General features: G+C 38.3%; 1 protein-coding gene across 5 annotated transcripts in view; it reads right to left on the bottom strand.

The window, feature by feature from the left end:
* NVL (nuclear VCP-like) overlaps positions 1-18689 on the bottom strand; it is a 113525-nt gene that overhangs the window by 44903 nt on the left and 49933 nt on the right. For all 5 annotated transcript variants that reach the window (XM_012000978.1, XM_012000979.1, XM_012000977.1 and 2 more), the window contains 5 exons: positions 18314-18563; positions 16634-16852; positions 14526-14630; positions 9625-9687; positions 3917-4036 (listed from right to left, as the gene is read on the bottom strand). In XM_012000978.1, the coding sequence (XP_011856368.1) occupies positions 3917-4036; positions 9625-9687; positions 14526-14630; positions 16634-16852; positions 18314-18563 (757 nt within the window). The remainder of the gene's footprint in view (positions 1-3916; positions 4037-9624; positions 9688-14525; positions 14631-16633; positions 16853-18313; positions 18564-18689) is intronic.

Here is an 18689-nt window from a genome sequence, read left to right as displayed (position 1 = left end):
TTGCCAATAAAACTGCCAAAAAATAAAAAGATGGGTATAATCCATTGTTGATAAGAAATGGATATTTTCACACACTGCTGGTGGGCACATGTAACTGATAGTTTTTGTGAAGGATGATACAGCATTATCTTTCAAAATCTAATATAGAGCAATCTTCCACCCTGATTTTCACTTCCAAAATTCTGTCTCACATAGTCCCACCACAGGTGCACAAAAATGCGTGATACAAGTAGAGTTCTGTTTACAACTGGAAACAATCTAAATGCCCAAAACAGGAGAATTATTAAGTAAATTCTGCTGTATCCAGACTGAGGATAATACTATATATATTTTTAAGTTATTACGTACATGAGAAAGTCATCAAGACAGAATGACCACATTAATATAAAAAATAGAAGCCTAGGTCCAGGCATGATGTAATCTCAGCACTTTGGGAGGCAGAGGCAGGAGGATCACTTGAGGCCAGAAGTTCAAGACCAGCCTGGGCAACATAGCAAGATCCCACCTCTAAAAACAAAAACTTAGCTGGGTGTGGCAGTGCACAACTGTACTACTAGCTACTCAGGCAGCTAAGGTGGGATCACTGCTTGAGCCCAGGAGCTCAAGGTGGCAGGCAGTGAGCTACAATCACACCACTGCACTTCAGCCTGGGTGACAGGGTAAGACCCTGTCTCAACAGCAACAATAACAAAACAGAAGTGTAAAATATACATTTTTTTGCTTCTGGAAAAAGTTCTAGAATGATGCATACTAAATGATAAACTATTCGTAGTGTCATAATAACCTCTAAGAAGAGTAATACGGAGGAGAATGGAAAGAAATTTACTCTCTTTATACTTGTGCTTTATTTGAATTTTTCACAAGCATGTATTCATGTATAACTAGTGTAATTCAAAAAGAATACATTCAAATTTAAAAGATTTTTAGAGGCTGGACATGGTGGCTCATGTCTGTAATCCTAGCACTTTGGAAGGCTGAGGCAGGTGGATCACCTGAGGTTGGAAGTTCGAGACTAGCCTGGCCAACATGGTGAAACCCTGTCTCTACTAAAAAAAAAAAATATGAAAAATCAGCTGGGCATGGTGGCATGTACCTATAGTCCCAGCTACTCAGCAGGCTTAGGCATGAGAATCACTTGAACCCAGGAGGCAAAGGCTGCGGAGAGCTGAGATCGTGCCACTGCACTCCAGCCTGGGTGAGAGTGAGACTCTGTTTAAAAAAAAAAAAGAAGATCAAATAAAAAGAAACAAACAAAAAATAAAAATAAAATGTTTTCAGAATCTGCTTTAGGTGAAAATGTAGAAAAGCAAATTATAGCTGGGCATAGTGGCTCACACCTGTAATTCCAGCACTTTGGGAGGCCGAGGCGAGTGGATCACCTGAGGTCAGGAGTTCGAGACCAGCCTGGCCAACATGGTAAAACCCGTTTCTACTAAAAAAGGAAAATTAGCCAGGTGTGGTAGCACACATCTGTAGTGCCAGTTACCTGGGAGACAGAGACAGGAGAATCACTTGACCCTGGGAGGCGGAGGCTGCAGTGAGCTGAGATTATGCCACTGCACTAGAGCTTGGGTGACAGAGCAAGACTCTGTCTCAAAAACAAACAAACAAACAAAAAAACCACAAGAAAAGAAACCCATATATATCAGAGTATAGAAATGTATGGCAGTAGGCTGGGTGTGGTGGCTCATGCCTCTAATCCCGATACGTTGGGAGGCCGAGGCTGGTGGATCACTTGAGACCAGGTGTTCGAGATCAGCCCAGCCATCATGGTGAAACCCCACCTCTACTGAAAACACAAATATTAGTCGGGCATGGTAGCAGGCGCCTGTAATCCCAGTTACTAGGGAGGTTCAGTTAGGAAAATCGCTTGAACCTGGGAGGCAGAGGTTGCAGTGAGCTGAGATAGTGCCATTGCACTCTAGCCTCCAGCCTGGGTGATAGAGCAAGACTCTTTCCCAAGAAAAAAAAAAAAGAAAGGAAAGGGAAAGGAAAGGAAAAGAAAGAAATGCATGGCAGTAGACATCCAAGAAACAAATAAGGCCGCTCTGCCTATGGAGCAGCCATTCTTTATTCTTTAAAAAAAAAGAGAGAGATAAACCAGAAGTCAGACATGTACTTCATACGGCTACAGACTTCTTTGAGGGCAACAGTTGACAATGAACCTCTCCAAATTTAGATTTACCAGCTGACAGTAGAGAGCTGCAAACCAACTGAAGGGGCTGTGGACAAATGAAGGGTTTATTCATGGCAGAAGAGATGGGAATAAAAAGGAAAAGAATAAAATCCAGAGCATGCCGTGCCCTAACCAGCTGGAGGTATCAAAGTACTGTGTTTTGCTCCATAGCCCACAGTAGACTTTGGAATATGACTGGGGAACCTGGCAAGGATCTCTGCCTCAGTCACTGACATCACTATCAAAGATAAGCCTGTAATAAGAATTTTCTATGATGGTATCAATGACTACTGGATGAAGAAACAAAACCGCTAAAATGTGAGTCACATTTATTTATTTATTTGTATCAGTCAGCTTTTTTTTGTGACTTTTGAATGTTTTTGGAGATTTTTAGCAAAATGAGGCATGTAATGTTTTATGACCCAAGACACACACACACACACGTATTGAAAATAAATCACAAAAGATTTCCTAGGTTTCAGAAATGATGTAAAACCCCGTCTCTACTAAAAACTACAAAAATTAGCCAAGTAGTGGCGGGCGCTTATAATCCCAGCTACTCTGGAGGCTGAGGCAGGAGAATCGCTTGAACCTGGGTGCCAGAGGTTGCAGTGAGCCGAGATCGCACCATTGCACTCCAGTCTGGGTGACAGAGTGAGTCTCTGTTTCAACAACAAAACAACAACAACAACAACAACAACAAAAGAAATGTAACCATTTCTTCAGTCATCTTACAAGAAATGTACCTGTGGCCGGGCGTGGTGGCTCAACCCCGTAATTCCAGTACTTTGGGAGGCCGAGGCGGATGGATCACCTGAGGTCAGGAGTTCAAGGCCAGCCTGACCAACATGGGGAAACCCTGTCTCTACTAAAAATACAAAAATGAGCCAGGCATGGTGGCGGGTGCCTGTAATTCCAGCTACTCAGGAGGCTGAGGGAGGAGAATCGCTTGAACCCAGGAGGCGGAAGTTGCAGTGAACCGAGTTCGCACCATTGCACTCCCACCTGGGAGACAAGAGCGAAACTCTGTCTCAAAAATAAATAAATAAATAAGTAAATAAATAAATAAATGAAGTAGCTGCTGTCTGCTTCAAAAAGGTTATATATTTATGGTTTATGTTATGCTTCACTAAGCTTCAAATTGTTATATAATAGCACTCCTAATAACAACTGTTTCTGGTACTCTGTACTGAAATCTCTAAGGACTGTGACTCAGTGTGGCTGATGCAAGTGGTATTCAATGCAGATCAATTTTATATCTTCTCCAGATATAAACGGGTGTTGGGTCTTTTTTTATCTTCTTCATTTTAATGTCTTACTTAAGAGAAAAGGTTTGGGGTCTTAAAGTTAATAACCTGACCCTATTTTGAGTGCATGATATCTTAAATTGTTTTTTTTCCTGTCTCAAGAACTCTTTTAGCTCAAGAATGTTGTAGGATAACAAGATTATAAGGCAAGCTATTTAAAACTAATATCATTTCCATACTCACCTACTCATTTGTGTGAATTAGGATGACCTACAGATTCTGCAACCAAAATAATAAACAGGAAAAAAAATGGATGCAGAGGCAGATACAGAATACAACTGCTATCTCTAAGATTTGATTTCAAATTACTAGGTGTCTTCACTAAGAGTCTCAATGCTCCTAAGGTATGACTTATAAGAAATACCTGGCTTAGAACATAGAAAAGGTTTATTGTGCTAAAAGAATCTGTAAACCACTAGTCCATGATAATTACCTCTCGGTCTGATCTTCGAGGACATAAAGCATCCACTTCATCAAAGAATATCACACAGGGTGCTGAGTTCTTGGCTCGTTGAAAAACTTGTCGCACAGCACGTTCACTCTCACCAACATACTAAACATACACAGAAAGGAAATAAAATACCAACGGTTCAACTTTGTGGTTTGGGTCAAATGACAGTAAAACAGTTTTATGTGACATAAAACTAGTTTATGTGCCAAAGTCCAGAAAGTATCAGGATGAACCATATACAATTGCTGATATTTAACCATTTTTGACCTGTAATAGTCAACAGCATATAGTTCAACTTAATAAAAGTAGCAACTATTTAAGCCTTCTATAAATTTCCTTATTTATAAAATGAAGGCTTAAGTGAAACGTAAGGTCTTCTCTAGCTCAAAAAAATCACCAAAATTCAATTGTATTTTAGAACTAATCTTGTAAGCCTTGTGCATATAAAATATCCAGCAATAATTTTCATTAATTCAACAGTATTTTACGTGCACATAAGTCAAATTACTATTTTATTGTTATTTCTACAAAAGTCATCTTACTAAATAAAGGAATAACTATTTTGTCATACAGCATCAGAGGAGGCAAAGTGAGCCAACTAGGCATTTAACAGGTTTCATAATGGCTTACTCTATGTTGAAATCTAAATCAAAATATAAAACATTAAGATAAGTCAAGAAATATAGCAATTCACAAGCAACTATAACATTAGGACTAAGTAATATGAAAAGCCACATGTAAGGATGATTTCGCTTTTAGCTTAGGCATAAGAAATTTTTCTCGTAAAATGTCAAACCAGATGACTAAGAAAGAGTTTTTTCTTAATGAAACTGCTAAATAAGATGGAATCCAAAAAACATCTTTACAGTGCCAATCATTATTATTATTTTTAAGACAGGGTCTCTCTGTCACCCAGACCGGAGTGCAGTGGAGCGATCTCGGTGGCTGCAACCTCTGCCCAGCAGGTTCAAGCAATTATCCTGCCTCAGCCTCCCGAGGAGCTGGGATTACAGGCATGCTGCCACTACCACCTGGCTAATTTTTGTCTTTTTAGTAGAGACGAGGTTTCACTATGTTGGCCAGGCTAGTCTCAAACTCCTAACCTCAAATGATCCATCCGCCTCAGCCTCCTAAAATGCCGGGATTACAGGCATGAGCCACTGCCCCCGGCCTACAGTGCCAACTATTTCATATCACCTCTGCTATAATGACTCTATGGCCAGAATAAATAATCAAGGCAAAGAATACACCGCAGAAGACAGCGATTCAAGTGCTATTTTTTCCTTTGACTAGAAATTTCTTTCCCTCACATCCTTTTGGTATTTTTCGTTAAACTTTTGCTCATTCTGCTTCCCTTACTTGAACTGCTTTCTAACCTACCTCCGAACATTTCTTCTTACATTCTAAAAGATCCTCATTCATCATTCTTCCCATAATAGCAAATTTGATTAAGTTGAACTATATGCAGTTGGCTATTACAGGTCAAAAATGGTTAAATATCAGCAAATGTATATGGCTCATCCTGATACTTTCTGGAATTTGATATATAAAACTGTTTTACTATCATTTGACCCAAACCAAACCCAAAGTATTTCTTTGCTCTTCGAGTACTTTGTATTATTACAACATTTGAGCTCTTCTGCCTTCACTATATTATATTACAAAGCCCTTAGAAAGCAGGAGTCCTATTCAGATATTCAGATTTTATCCTTATTATAACATTTGAGCTCTTCTACCCTCACTATATTATATTACATAGCTCTTGGAAAGCAGGAGTCCCATTCAAATTTTTCTGTTCTAATATCCTGCACAGTATACAAATATAGTGCACAGTGTACAAATATAACACACAGTGTGCAAATACAATAGTGTACAAATATAGTAGACTTTCCTGGAAAATCTGATTCAGCAAAAACTACACTTGTAATGCTGAAGCAAAATATTCAGTACTGTTGTAAAAGAAGGCATCTCAGGGGGCTGGGAGACATAAAGTTTCAGACAGGAATAGAAGAGAACAATCAATACCGTTGGCAAAGTGACTTTGGAAATGGCAAACCAAGGTAGCTAGGTAAAAGGAAATTTAATTTAGGGAAAAGTAAACCTAAAGTTTCAACAAGGACATATTAAAACCTATTTAATCTTAACAAGGCAACAGTGATTAAAAATAAGTAAATGAAAGAAAAGCCCATCTTATCCTTTATTTGAAACATGCCACATTTCAAGTAAAGATCCTACATTTATTATCTCAAAATCTTTATTGGCCATCAAATTTTCAACCATTTTAGTCTGGCTTTTGCAAACATCATTATTAAACGTATTTTCCCTAAAGCCACCAATGACCTTCTAATAACTAAATCCCAAGTCCCACTCTCAATATCTTTTATACTGTTTGGTCACACTGACAAGGCTGAAAAACTCATCTTCCCTTGGTTTTCAGGCTTAGCTGGTCTGGGGTGTCCTGCATCTTATGACCAAGTACTTTCAGTCTCCTTTGCCAGATCTTGCTTCTTTATCCCTTAATTGTTTCAATCTTTCAGGGTTCAGTCAGAGACCCTTAATGTAATTGTTCTTTTACTTAATAAACTTGTCCTACCAGACTGAACCCATTCCCATGGTTTTAGGTACCACTTGGATGACAGTGACTTTCAAATCTCTTCAGAGCTTCAGATTCACATTTCCTACCGCCTGCTAGACATCTCCAGATGGCTGTTTAATCTAAAATGTCCTAGAGTGAACTCATTTTCCAATCCCAAGATGCCCATCTTCCTTACTAGATCATCTAATCTTTCTTTTTGAGACAGTCTCACTCTGTTGCCCAGGCTGGAGTGCAGTGGTGTGATCTCTACTCACCGTAACCTCCACCTCCCGAGTTCAAACGATTCTTCTGCCTCAGTCTCCTGAGTAGATGAGATTACAGACACCCACCACTATGCTTGGCTAATTTTTTTGTAGTTTTACAATGGGGTTTCACCACATTGGCCACACTGGTCTTGGATTCCTGACCTCAAGTGATCCACCCACCTTGGCCTCCCAAAGTGCAGGGATTATAGGCGTGAGCCACTGTGCCCAGCCCAGATCATCTAATCTTTCAGAGACATTCTGCACTCTTCCATAGACCTCTTCCCCCTACCCACCCATAAAAAACAAATCAGACCACAATGAGGCAAAATGTCATGTTCACCAGACTGGCAAAAATGAAAATATCTGATACCAACACTGCTGTTGAGAATGTGGGACAATCTGATACAATTACTTTATTAAAACAGTTAGCAATATCCAATTTTTTTTTTTTTTTTTTTTTTTTTGAGAGGCAGGATGTTGCTGTGTTGTCTAGGCTGGAGAGCAGTGGTGCGATCATAGCTCACTGCAGCCTCGACCTTTTAGGCTCAAGCAATCCTCCTACCTCAGCCTCCCAAGGAGATGGGACTACAGGTGTGCATCTGGCTAATTTTATGGTTTTTTTTGTAGAGACAGGGTCTCACTATGTTGCCCATGCTGGTCTCAAACTGGCCTCAAGCAATCCTCCTGCCTTGACCTCTCAAAGTGCTGGGATTACAGATGTGAGGCACTATGCCCAGCCAATACCTAATATTTTTGAAAGTGCACATACTCTAAGATTCAGCAATTCTCCTTCTGGGTATATACCCTAGGCAGAAAAAAAATCTCACAAATATATGCAAAGATATACATATATAATATTCAACCTAAAAATTCATCAGGAAAAAAACCCTGATTTTTAAAGTATGGTTATATTCATTCAATGAAATGCCACACAAAAAGTTAATAAACTAAAAATACATCAACAGAGATAAGTATTATAAGTAAATATTGAACAAAAATAACAACCAAGAATAGGTGTAGTCACTCACGCCTGTAATCCTAGCATTTTGGGAGGCTGAGATAGGAGGATCACCTGAGGCCAGGAGTTTGAGACCAGCCCAGGCAACAGCGCAAAACCTCTGCTTTCAGAGATCCTGTCTCTCTCTCAAAAAACAAAACAAAACAAAATAAAAACCAAAAAACCCAACCAAACCAAGTTGCAAAAGAATACACACTATTTAAAGGGCTTTTTTGTTTGTTTTGCCTTATTCCATGGAGAGTGTATAAGGAGAGTCCAAAAGTATAACTAAAGTAGATATAACAGTTATAAACTTCAAATGTATCCATCACTGACCTTCAATTATTATCAACTCAATGTATGACCTACCTTGCTTCATCTATACTCCTGTCCACTTTCCTTGTTTTATTGAAGAAAATCCTAGATGTCCTATTTTATTTATAAATATTTCAGTATCTCCAAAATATAATGATTTTAACATGTCATTATTACACTTAAAAATTAGTATTTCCTTAATATCAAATATTCAGTAAGCACTAACATTTCCAATTATCTCATAAACCTCATACTTAAAAACAAAATTACATTAAAAATTTTTTTTGGTAGAGACAGGGTTTTGGTACGTTGGTCTGTCTTAAATGCCTGGCCTCAAGTGATCCTCTTGCCTCAGTCTCCCAAAGTGCTGGGGATCACAGGTGTCAGCCACTGTGCCTGGCCTCATACTTCTGAAACATACAAAATAATACTATATATTGTTTAGGGATACATACATACATAGTAAATATAGAAAGAAGTGCATGGAACTAATAAGCACCAAATTCAGCCTTGTGGTAAGTTCCATGGGAGACAGAACAGGGAACATCACGAGGAAGGGTTTGCAAAAGCTTTAAGTGCACTTTCTTTTTTTTTTTTTTTTTGCTGGGTGATAGATACATAGGGGTACATTATATTACTCTTTGGAATTCCTTATATGTGGAAACTGTTATAATAAAATTTTTACTAATTACAATCTTTAAAAATATGTTACACTCTTGCTTTATTTAAAGCCTCTATTAGCTCTCTGATATTCTGAAGTTAACATCCAAATTCTAGCTTGGTATAAAGGCCCTTCAGCGTCTGGCTATAACCTTCTTTTCCAATCCCAGTTCCCACCAACGCCCTCTGCTTCAAGGTTCACATCTAATACCACCTCTGCTGGAAAATCAAAACGAAGTACAAGAAAAGTTACGAGGTATATAAAAAGTCCATAGGAAATACTTAAGTATAACTCCCTTATTTTAGGGAGAAAGTAATACACAATAGGAAAGATTTAAAAGTTGGGGTAGAGATAAATTTTAAAAACCTTTTAAAACAAATGTTACCCTCATTTCTTCTTTGTTGGAATATATCATAGAATGGCATTTTTACTTTTCATAGAGAAGGACAAAAAATAAGAAATTCAAAGTGTCTTAAATTTAGATAATAAATTGCTTAAATGCAGAAGGAAGATACAGCACTTGAGTGACTTCTATCTCCAGAAGTATTTTTATTTATTAATACGGAACTCATCTAAGCCACACGACAACAGGACAAAAAGTAGATCAGGAGTCAGACAACTCAGACTGAAATCTTTGCTCTACTGCTTCTAGCTGTGGGAAAATTCAGGCTCAGAGGTTAACAGACTTAATTGAGAAAGCATTTATACACCCAAAGTAGCAGAGGAGAGCAAAGTTCAACCTCCTCACTCCTATGGCACTGATTTTAAATACCAAAATACCACAACTGCTGAAAGATCTGAGAACATTTTACCCCGTAGCTTGCATGACCATTACTTTTTCTAATCTAAAATAATGACTCATGCTCAATAACTTACCATGTTTAGTAATTCAGGGCCCTTGACAGATATAAAATTTAGTCCAGACTCATTTGCAACAGCCTAGCAAGAGGAAACAAAAAGACACAAGTAAGGCCAATACACAGTAATAATAACAACAATAATAATGATGATGTGTGACAAAGGACTTCTTGTGTTTTTTTTTTCTTTTTTTTTTGAGACGGAGTCTCGCTCGGTTGGCTAGGCTGGAGGGCAGTGGTGCAATCTCGGCTCACTGTAAGCTCTGCCTCCCAGGTTCATGCCATTCTCCTGCCTCAGCCTCCTGAGTAGCTGGGACTACAGGTGCTCGCCACCAAGCCCGGCTAATTTTTTGTATTTTTAGTAGAGATGGGGTTTCACCATGTTAGCCAGGATGGTCTCAATCTCCTGACCTCATGATCTGCACACCTCGGCCTCCTAAATGGTAGGATTACAGGCATGAGTGGCGCCCAGCCCTTTTTGTGGTCTTAAGTCTGTGTCTCCCTTCCTATATTAATAGTGACTTGTTTCTTATTAAAAGGAAAAAAGGGCTGGGTGCGGTGGCTCACGCCTGTAATCCTAGTACTTTGGGAGGCTGGGGCGGGTAGATCACCTGAGGTCAGGAGTTCAAGACCAGCCTGACCAATATGGTGAAACCCCATCTCTACTAAAAATACAAAAATTAGCCAGACGTGGTGGCATGTGCCTATAGTCTCAGCTACTTGAGAGGCTGAGACAGGAGAACTGCTTGTACCCAGGAGACAGAGGTTGCAGTGAGTCAAGATAGCGCCATAGCACTCTAGCCTGGGTAACAGAGCAAGACTCTGTCTCAAAAAAAAAAAAAAAAAAAAAAGAAAAAGAAAAAGAAAAAGAAAAAAAGACAAATGGGAAAAGGGGAATACATAAAGGTAAAATCAAAGGATAACCTACAACTTTCTTTTTTTTTTTAATTTCACTTTAATTTTTTTTTGTTTTTTTGAGACAGAATCTTACTGTCGCCCAGGCTGGAGTGTGGTGATGAGATCACAGCTCACTGCAGTCTTGACTTCCCAGGTTCAGGCAATCCTCTCACCTCAGCCTTCCGAGGAGCTGGGACTACAGGAGTCTGCCACCACACTCAGTTAATTTTTGTATTTTTTTGGTAGAGGCAGGGTTTTGCCACAATGCCCAGGCTGAAACCTAGGACTTTCTAAGAATTACTAAGGCTATAAATCAAATGGAAATGACACAAAATATTTATGTGAACATTTGTTTACATAAACATGCTTATGTAAATACAAATACATTTATAGCCCTAATTTGGGATTCCAGTGAAAATGCTAGTCTCTGTACTCAAGAAATACCTCATGGGGTGAAAGTATTCATTCATTTACAAATGAAAATTTAACAACATCAGTTATCAGTCTTTACGAAGGGTCAATGTTGAGAAACACATAGTTGTATGTGTAGAAGGGTCTAAGAATTACAATCTGAACGCAGAGGTGAAATCTGAATAAAATCAATCAGAACTTCAAAATGATCATGGAAGAGAGTCCTTTCCTATTCTTAGAACCTGGTATCTGAGCTCCCGATCTATGTTCCACTTACTACTCCTCAGCATCACCACTTGGATCACACAAGCATTTCAAAACTATCACTTCCAAAACTAGACTCCCAATTCTTACTCTCCCAAACCTCTCCAACTCCAGCAACTGCATGCCCTAACTTTATGCTAGTTACATACTTAGTATGTGCAGGTGCCAACAAAAATTGTATTATTTGGTTATCCTGAGTAAATAAAACAATCAAGATCAGCCAAATACCTAATTTTATATGCATCTCTAGGTTTCTAGGTTCTGACCTATAATTTGTTCCATGAGTTTATCCTAGGCCACACTTTGCCTCTGCCATTCAAGGACATTTTCTATTTCTGGATTCTTGGGCACCTAGTCTTACACCCTTTGGAGAACCTGATGAAAGTTGTTGTGAACACTCTTCCCCAGAAACAATACATATACACACAATACATGGCCTCGGCTCATAGATTCAGTGAAGCTGTGAAGTCCATCCATGGAGTCCTAGGTAAGAGTCCCCGCTCCCAAAGGTCAAATATAAGAAATCTAAAGCCAGCACAGTGGCTCACGCCTGTAATCCCAGCACTTTGGGAGGCCGAGATGGGCGGATCACGAGGTTAGGAGATTGAGACCAGCCTGGCTAACGCGGTGAAACCCTGTCTCTACTAAAAATACAAAAAATCACCCGGGCATGGTGGTGGGCACCTGTAGCCCCAGCTACTCGGGAGGCTGAGGCAGGAGAATGGCGTGAACCCGGGAGGTGAAGGTTGCAGTGGAGCTAAGGTTGTGCCACTGCACTCCAGCCTGGGCGATAGAGCAAGACTCTGTCACAGACACACACACACACACACACACACACACACACAAAAAGAAATCTGACTAAACAGAGTGGTCCTCAATTGTTGGCAGTTCAGTAGAGGGGAGAAGAAGAGGAGAAATGTGGATCTATGATGTTTTAGTACCATATATGCTTTTCAAGTTATCCAAGCTACCTCCTCTCTGCTGTGAATAGGACTACTCAAAGGCAGATGTAACTACTTAAATAATAAACACTATAAGACACACACGAAAAGGAACGCATTGACCTGGAGAATTCACACACCAGCATGCAGAACCTTCTTTCTGGCTATATTTTTCCAAAACCATTGTGAAAAAAATGTAGATCAATGACTGTGTCGTTCTCTTCTAACTCCATACCCAGCTCCCTGAAAGCAATGCCTTGTAAGAGTACTGAACACATTAAGCAAGGAAAATTAGTAGTATAAATAAACGTAAGTTTTACACACAGCACTATGGACATTTGATATTTACTGAGGAGTTATAATTCAGTTGCTGTGGTACTTATTAAAAATGTTATTATTTCAATTTCTTACAAGTAATTCAAAATATTTTTAAAAGTTGATAAGGGTTAGTTATGGATGTAATATTATACAGACACTGAAAATGATGGATAACATACTTTACACATAGGGAAGACAGTTCTAATAAGCATCAGTCCAAAGGGAAAAAAAGAGCACAAAAAGACAGAAATTTGCCCACATAAAAATAAAACCAAAAAAGCTCAAGGTGTCAAACATGATTACAGTCAAGATAAACTGATCAACATTTATAAATAACAAATCTTAATATATGAAGTGATTATAAATAAGAAAGAAAATCACATGTATGCCATTAGAAAAACAGGAAAGGATATGAATAGACAATTCACAAAGAAAAATAGCCAATAAACATATTTAAATTAAAAAAACATTAGTTTTTGTTTTCTTTTTTGAGACAGTCTCACTCTGTTGCCTAGGCTGGCATGCAGTGGCGTGATCTTGGCTCACTGCAGCCTCTGCCTCCTTGCGTCAGGCAATTCTTGTGCCTCAGCCTCCCCAGTAGCTGGGATTACAGGCATGCAGCACTGCACCTGGCTAATTTTGTAATTTACTTTAGTAGAGACAGGGTTTTACCATGTTGCCCACGCTGGTCTCGAAATCCTGGCCTCAAGTGATCCACCTGCCTCGGCGTCCCAAAGTGCTGGGGTTATAGGCATGAGCTACCACGCCTGGCCAAAAAAACACTAGTAATTTTAAAAATGCGACTTAAACTGCAAGATAGCATTTTTACCTATTAAATTGTCCACTATTAAAAGCAACGTTCATGGCCATCACTAGTTTAAGGTGTGGGAAAATTGATACTCATATCCTATTGATACAAAGGTAAAAACTGGTGAAAACCTTTAGGAAGGCATTTTAATAATATGGCTCAAAAGCTTTAAAAACATACATTCCTTTGACTGGAAAATTACTTAGATATGCATTCTAATATAATTATTAGTCAAGCTACAAACATATAAGTGCAAGACCATTTAAAGTAGTGTTGTTTCAATATGGGATCATTTCCATAAATTATAGAACATCTATCTTTATGGTAGAATATTATGCAGGCATTAAAAATATTGATGTGTATCAATATATACTGACATGTGACGATGCTCAGGAAATATAACTAAGTGAGAAAAATATGTTTAAAAAAGCTTATATCTGTGGCTGGGTGTAGTGGCTCATGCCTGTAATCCCAGCACTTTGGGAGGCTGAGGCAGGTAGGTCACGAGGTCAGAAGTTTGAGACCAGCCTGACCAACATGGTGAAACCCCATCTCTACTAAAAATACAAAAATTAGCCAAGCGTGGTGGCGTGTGCCTGTAATCCTAGCTACTCGGGAGGCTGAGGCAAGATCATTGATTGAACACGGGAGGCGGAGGTTGCAGTGAGCCAAGATCACGCCACTGCACTCCAGTGTGGGCAACAGAATGAGACTCTGTCTCAAAAAGGGGGGGGAAAAAAAAAAGCTTATGTTTGTAAACATGCATGTAAAAATGTAAAAGTTAGATATTATTTTGATATGTATGCATAGAAAAATATCTGAAGGATTGACAGTGAAATGAAATAATAGTAGTACATAGTAGTGAATTATACACAATGCTTTTCCTTTTTGCTTATTTTTATTTTCTATTATGAAAAAACAATTTTAGAAAATAATTACAAGAAATATTTAAGTTATAAACAATAACAATACCAAGGCAGGAAACCAAGTCAAGTAAAAACTTAAACTATGGAATAATACTCACTAAAAAGCTAAAATATAACACACAGAAAATATATAATTGTATGTTAAAATTGATAGGATTATGGTTGATATAAACATTTTTCAATCATGTGCCTTTGTACTTTAAAAAAGTAGGAAATTTTCATGAAGAAAGTTGTCAGTTTTGCTAAAATAAACTTCTGATAAAAATTATGCATAAGACTTACCTAACTGTAATATTTAAAGTTAAATTCATATCTGATAGTAAGAAATCAATTACATGCAATTGAACATATATACCTTTGCCAGCAGAGTCTTCCCACAGCCAGGCGGACCAGCAAGGAGGACCCCAGCTGGAGTCACCAATCCAAGAGCTTTGAACTGGTCTGGGTTGCGTACTGGTGCCTGGAAAGAATGATACCAACGGTGATCCATTACATACCTATTTTATACTGCAGGTTCAAATTATCTTCAGATATATATTTTATGTTTTTTTATTTTTTTATTTTTTGAGCGTGCCTCTATCACCCAGGATAGAGTGCAGTGGCATTACTTTGGCTCACTGCAACTTCTGCCTCCTGAGTTCAAGCGATCCTCCTACCTTAGCCTTGTGAGTAGCTGGCACTACAGGCACATGCCACCACGCCTGGCTAATTTTTGTATTTTTTATTTTATTTTATTTTTTTGAGACGGAGTCTCGCTCTGTCGCCCAGGCTGGAGTGCAGTGGCCGGATCTCAGCTCACTGCAAGCTCCGCCTCCCGGGTTCACGCCATTCTCCTGTCTCAGCCTCCCGAGTAGCTGGAACTACAGGCGCCTGCCACCTCGCCCGGCTAGTTTTTTTTGTATTTTTTTAGTAGAGACGGGGTTTCACCGTGGTAGCCAGGATGGTCTCGATCTCCTGACCTCGTGATCCACCCATCTCGGCCTCCCAAAGTGCTGAGATTACAGGATTGAGCCACCACGCCCGGCCAATTTTTGCATTTTTAGTAGAGTTGGGGTTTCACCACGTTGGCCAGGCTGGTCTCGAACTCCTGACCTCAGGTGATCCACCTGCCTCAGCCTTCCAAAGTGCTGGGATTACAGACAGGAGCCACTGTGCCCGGCCTCTCAGGCTTAATTTCAACATGACTGTGAGGCCTAAAGATATGAACAGTACCTGTTTACTTGTTCATGCCCTGTGGTGATAAAGAGAAAAGTCCCCACGCTTGAGGAATGTATACTTGAACGTAACATCTAAGAACATTTTAGACATAACAATAGAATATTTCGACAAATATTTTTTAGAAAACCATTTAAATATCTAGGTTACAAAATGTTTAGACAATGGTCTCCTCTAAGAAATCAGACGCAGCAGTAACTTTTGCATAGTTAAAAGTCAGAGATACCTGTTGACTATAATTCCAGTGTATTTTCTCTTTCAGTAGTACATACCTCTAAATCGATCATATTTCAATTAATGAATCACGGAACGATGAGTAGAAAAGTAAAGTAAATAAAAATTAATCCGAAGTTTTACGTGCATTAAAATTGCCTTGACCCATAAAATCAGGTTCAGAAAGTCTTTATCCAACGATTTGGTCTTGACTGAATGAAACCTGAAGGTTTTTGTGCTTGTTTAAACTCACTGCTATAGAAATGAAGCACAACCAAAAGGATCAGCACAAAATAGGTCTCAGTGGAGTATTATTCAGCCACAAAAATGAAGGAAATCCTGTCATTTGCAGCAACATAGATGGAACTAGAGGTCATTATGTCAGTAAAATAAACCAGGCACAGAAAGGCAAATATTGCACATTCTCACTCATAGTGGGAGCTAATAAAGTGGATCTCATGGAAATGGAGAGCAAACTGATGGTTACCAGAGGCTGGAAAGGCAAAGCGGAGAGGAGTATGACGAAGAGAAGTTGGTTAACGGGTAAAAAAAATATAGATAGGAGTAATAAGTTCTGGTATTTGATAGCCCAGTAGGGAAATTACATTTCAAAATAGCTAGAAAAAAAAAGTATATTTCAAAATAGCTAGAAGAAAAAAGTATATTTCAAAACAGCTAGAAGAAAAAAAGTATAATGTTCCCAACACAAAACATAAACATTAGAGGTGATGAATATCCCAATTACTCTGACTTCATCATTACACATTTAATACATGTATCAAAATATCACATGTACCCCCAAAATATTTACAACTGTGATATATCAATTAAAAAAATAAACAAATAAATCAGATCTCAAACAAAAGAAAAACCATTGTTGGGGGCTTAGCACTTGAAAGAAGTGCTACATTCAAGTCAATTTAGACACAGTGATTAAGTCAGTTTAGCCACAGAACCTAGTACACATGCATGGAGCTTTATCTCTGATCCTTAATCCATGACATGCCAATAATATTTGGCAGCTGATATACCTACCAATATTGCCATGGTGAGCTCCTCTCTAATGTCTTCCAGGGCACCAATATCTGCCCATGTCACGTTAGGGACAGTGACAAAGCCTTCCCTTTTGGCAGAGGGTTGGACTGAGGATAGAGCAACAATGAAATCATTCAGTTCAATGCACAGGCCTTGCATCTGCTCCTCTGAGAGGGGATCTTGGTCTCTTAGCAACCCCAGCAGCCTTTGTAATTCATCCTTGAAGGGAACAATTGAGGGGAAGATAAAAAAACACCACAACAGCTATAGAAAAGTTACATTTTCTACTTATAAAAATTATTACTGTAGTATTTCTGTAAGCTATCCTGAACTTCTATGTATTTTAATAATTTTCTCTCTGACATGAGACAAGCTCATTTTATTCTAAAGGATCATATGCTCTGGTCAAGTAAAGATACATCAATTATAATTAAATATATAAGAATGATTTCTATATACTAGGGCTAGGTATAGCAAATATAAGCAGTTGGCAAATATTCATTTCAGCAACCATGATATTTCCCATGTTTCATTTATGAATATTCAAGAAACAGCTGAATCCTGCTGAAATTTTAAAAAGTTACGCTGGAGGTAGTATAATTCATTAATATGGTTCCTTAACGGTTTATCAACTAAGTAGAGGGAAGGCAATTTTCCTATTACTATCAAATCTTAGAAGGCAGATTTCTTGCTTTGTGAAGATGAAAGGATAAGTCTAAAAAATAGGTAACCGATTAATTCAATTTATAAAATATTAATTTATATGCAATATTATAAAACAAATGAGTTTGTTATTTTTTACAGAAGTAATTGCAGTTTCAAATGTCTAAGAAAAAAATAAATTATGTGAGAACAAAAGATCTGGATTTAAGCCCTTGCTCTATAAAGTAGAGGCTGTATGGGCTTGGGCAAATCACAACCTCTTAAGCTTAATGCCTTTGATTATAAAATGGGGAAAATAATGATATTTATATAAGGTTACAGGGATCAAATTATATAACATACAGAAGCCATCTGTGCAAGCTATAAAATGCTACATAAAAAGAATTTTCATGACTCACAAAACTAAAAAATTTAATACTGATCTTAGATTGATAAATGTCCCCTATTATTCATATGACTGTCCTCCAGAGCTGTTTGCAGCTACCGACATGGATATAGTTGTGTCAACAGACCACTGTAATCTACCTAACCAAAAGTTAATCAGGAGATATAATTAAATGCCAATGCTGAAATAGGGGTTGACAACCTTTTTCTGTAAAGGTCTAGACAGTAAACACTGTAGGCTTTGTGGGCTATGGTATCTGCTGCAGACTCCTATGTGAATTCTGCCGTGAAGTACGAAAGCAGAAAGAGGCAACATGTATACAAATGAACTTGGCTGTGTTCCAATATAACTTTAATTTACAAAAACAGGTGGTGGGTGGGTAGGCCACAGTCTGCCAACCCCATTCCAGAATCTCATAATCATTATTGTAAAATGAATTTATTCAGAATAAACATAAAACAACTCGTATTTTTGAAATGATACACATTATGGGTATAAATGATAATTATTCTATAGATTAAATGCCAATAAAACAGAAAGTAATAAACCTCAACTATACTGACCCTTGCTTCAATGTAAAATAACACAAAGAACATTAAAAGGACAATTTAAAGTGCCTTTAGAGAAAGCACCTGTGTTTCAGAAGTGGATTCAGTTCCCAGACTTTCCTCCTGGACTCCTTTAGATGGCAAATCTTCCATTTCAGGATCTTTCTTCTCCTGTTCCTGTAGCTTCATTAAGACTCTGTTGACTGCACACATTGCTGCCTCTCGGCACAGTGCCATCAGATCAGCACCAACAAAGCCTGGAGTTAGGTGTGCTAAGTGACAGAAATCAAAAGCTTGAGGAAGCCTCAGTTTTCTGCACAACGTCTGAAGTATTCTATAGAAAAGACAGGGGAAAAAATTTCTGATTCCCAATTTAATAGTAAAAACAAGTCACCAACTATATTTATTCGAAGTCCTTCACATCTGCCAAAGGTATCAAAATGGATACTATATAAGATCA

This window comes from Mandrillus leucophaeus, unplaced genomic scaffold (assembly GCF_000951045.1).
Source record: "Mandrillus leucophaeus isolate KB7577 unplaced genomic scaffold, Mleu.le_1.0 Scaffold645, whole genome shotgun sequence".
NCBI classification, from domain to species: Eukaryota; Metazoa; Chordata; class Mammalia; order Primates; family Cercopithecidae; genus Mandrillus; species Mandrillus leucophaeus.
This window is presented reverse-complemented; position numbering and strand designations above follow the sequence as displayed.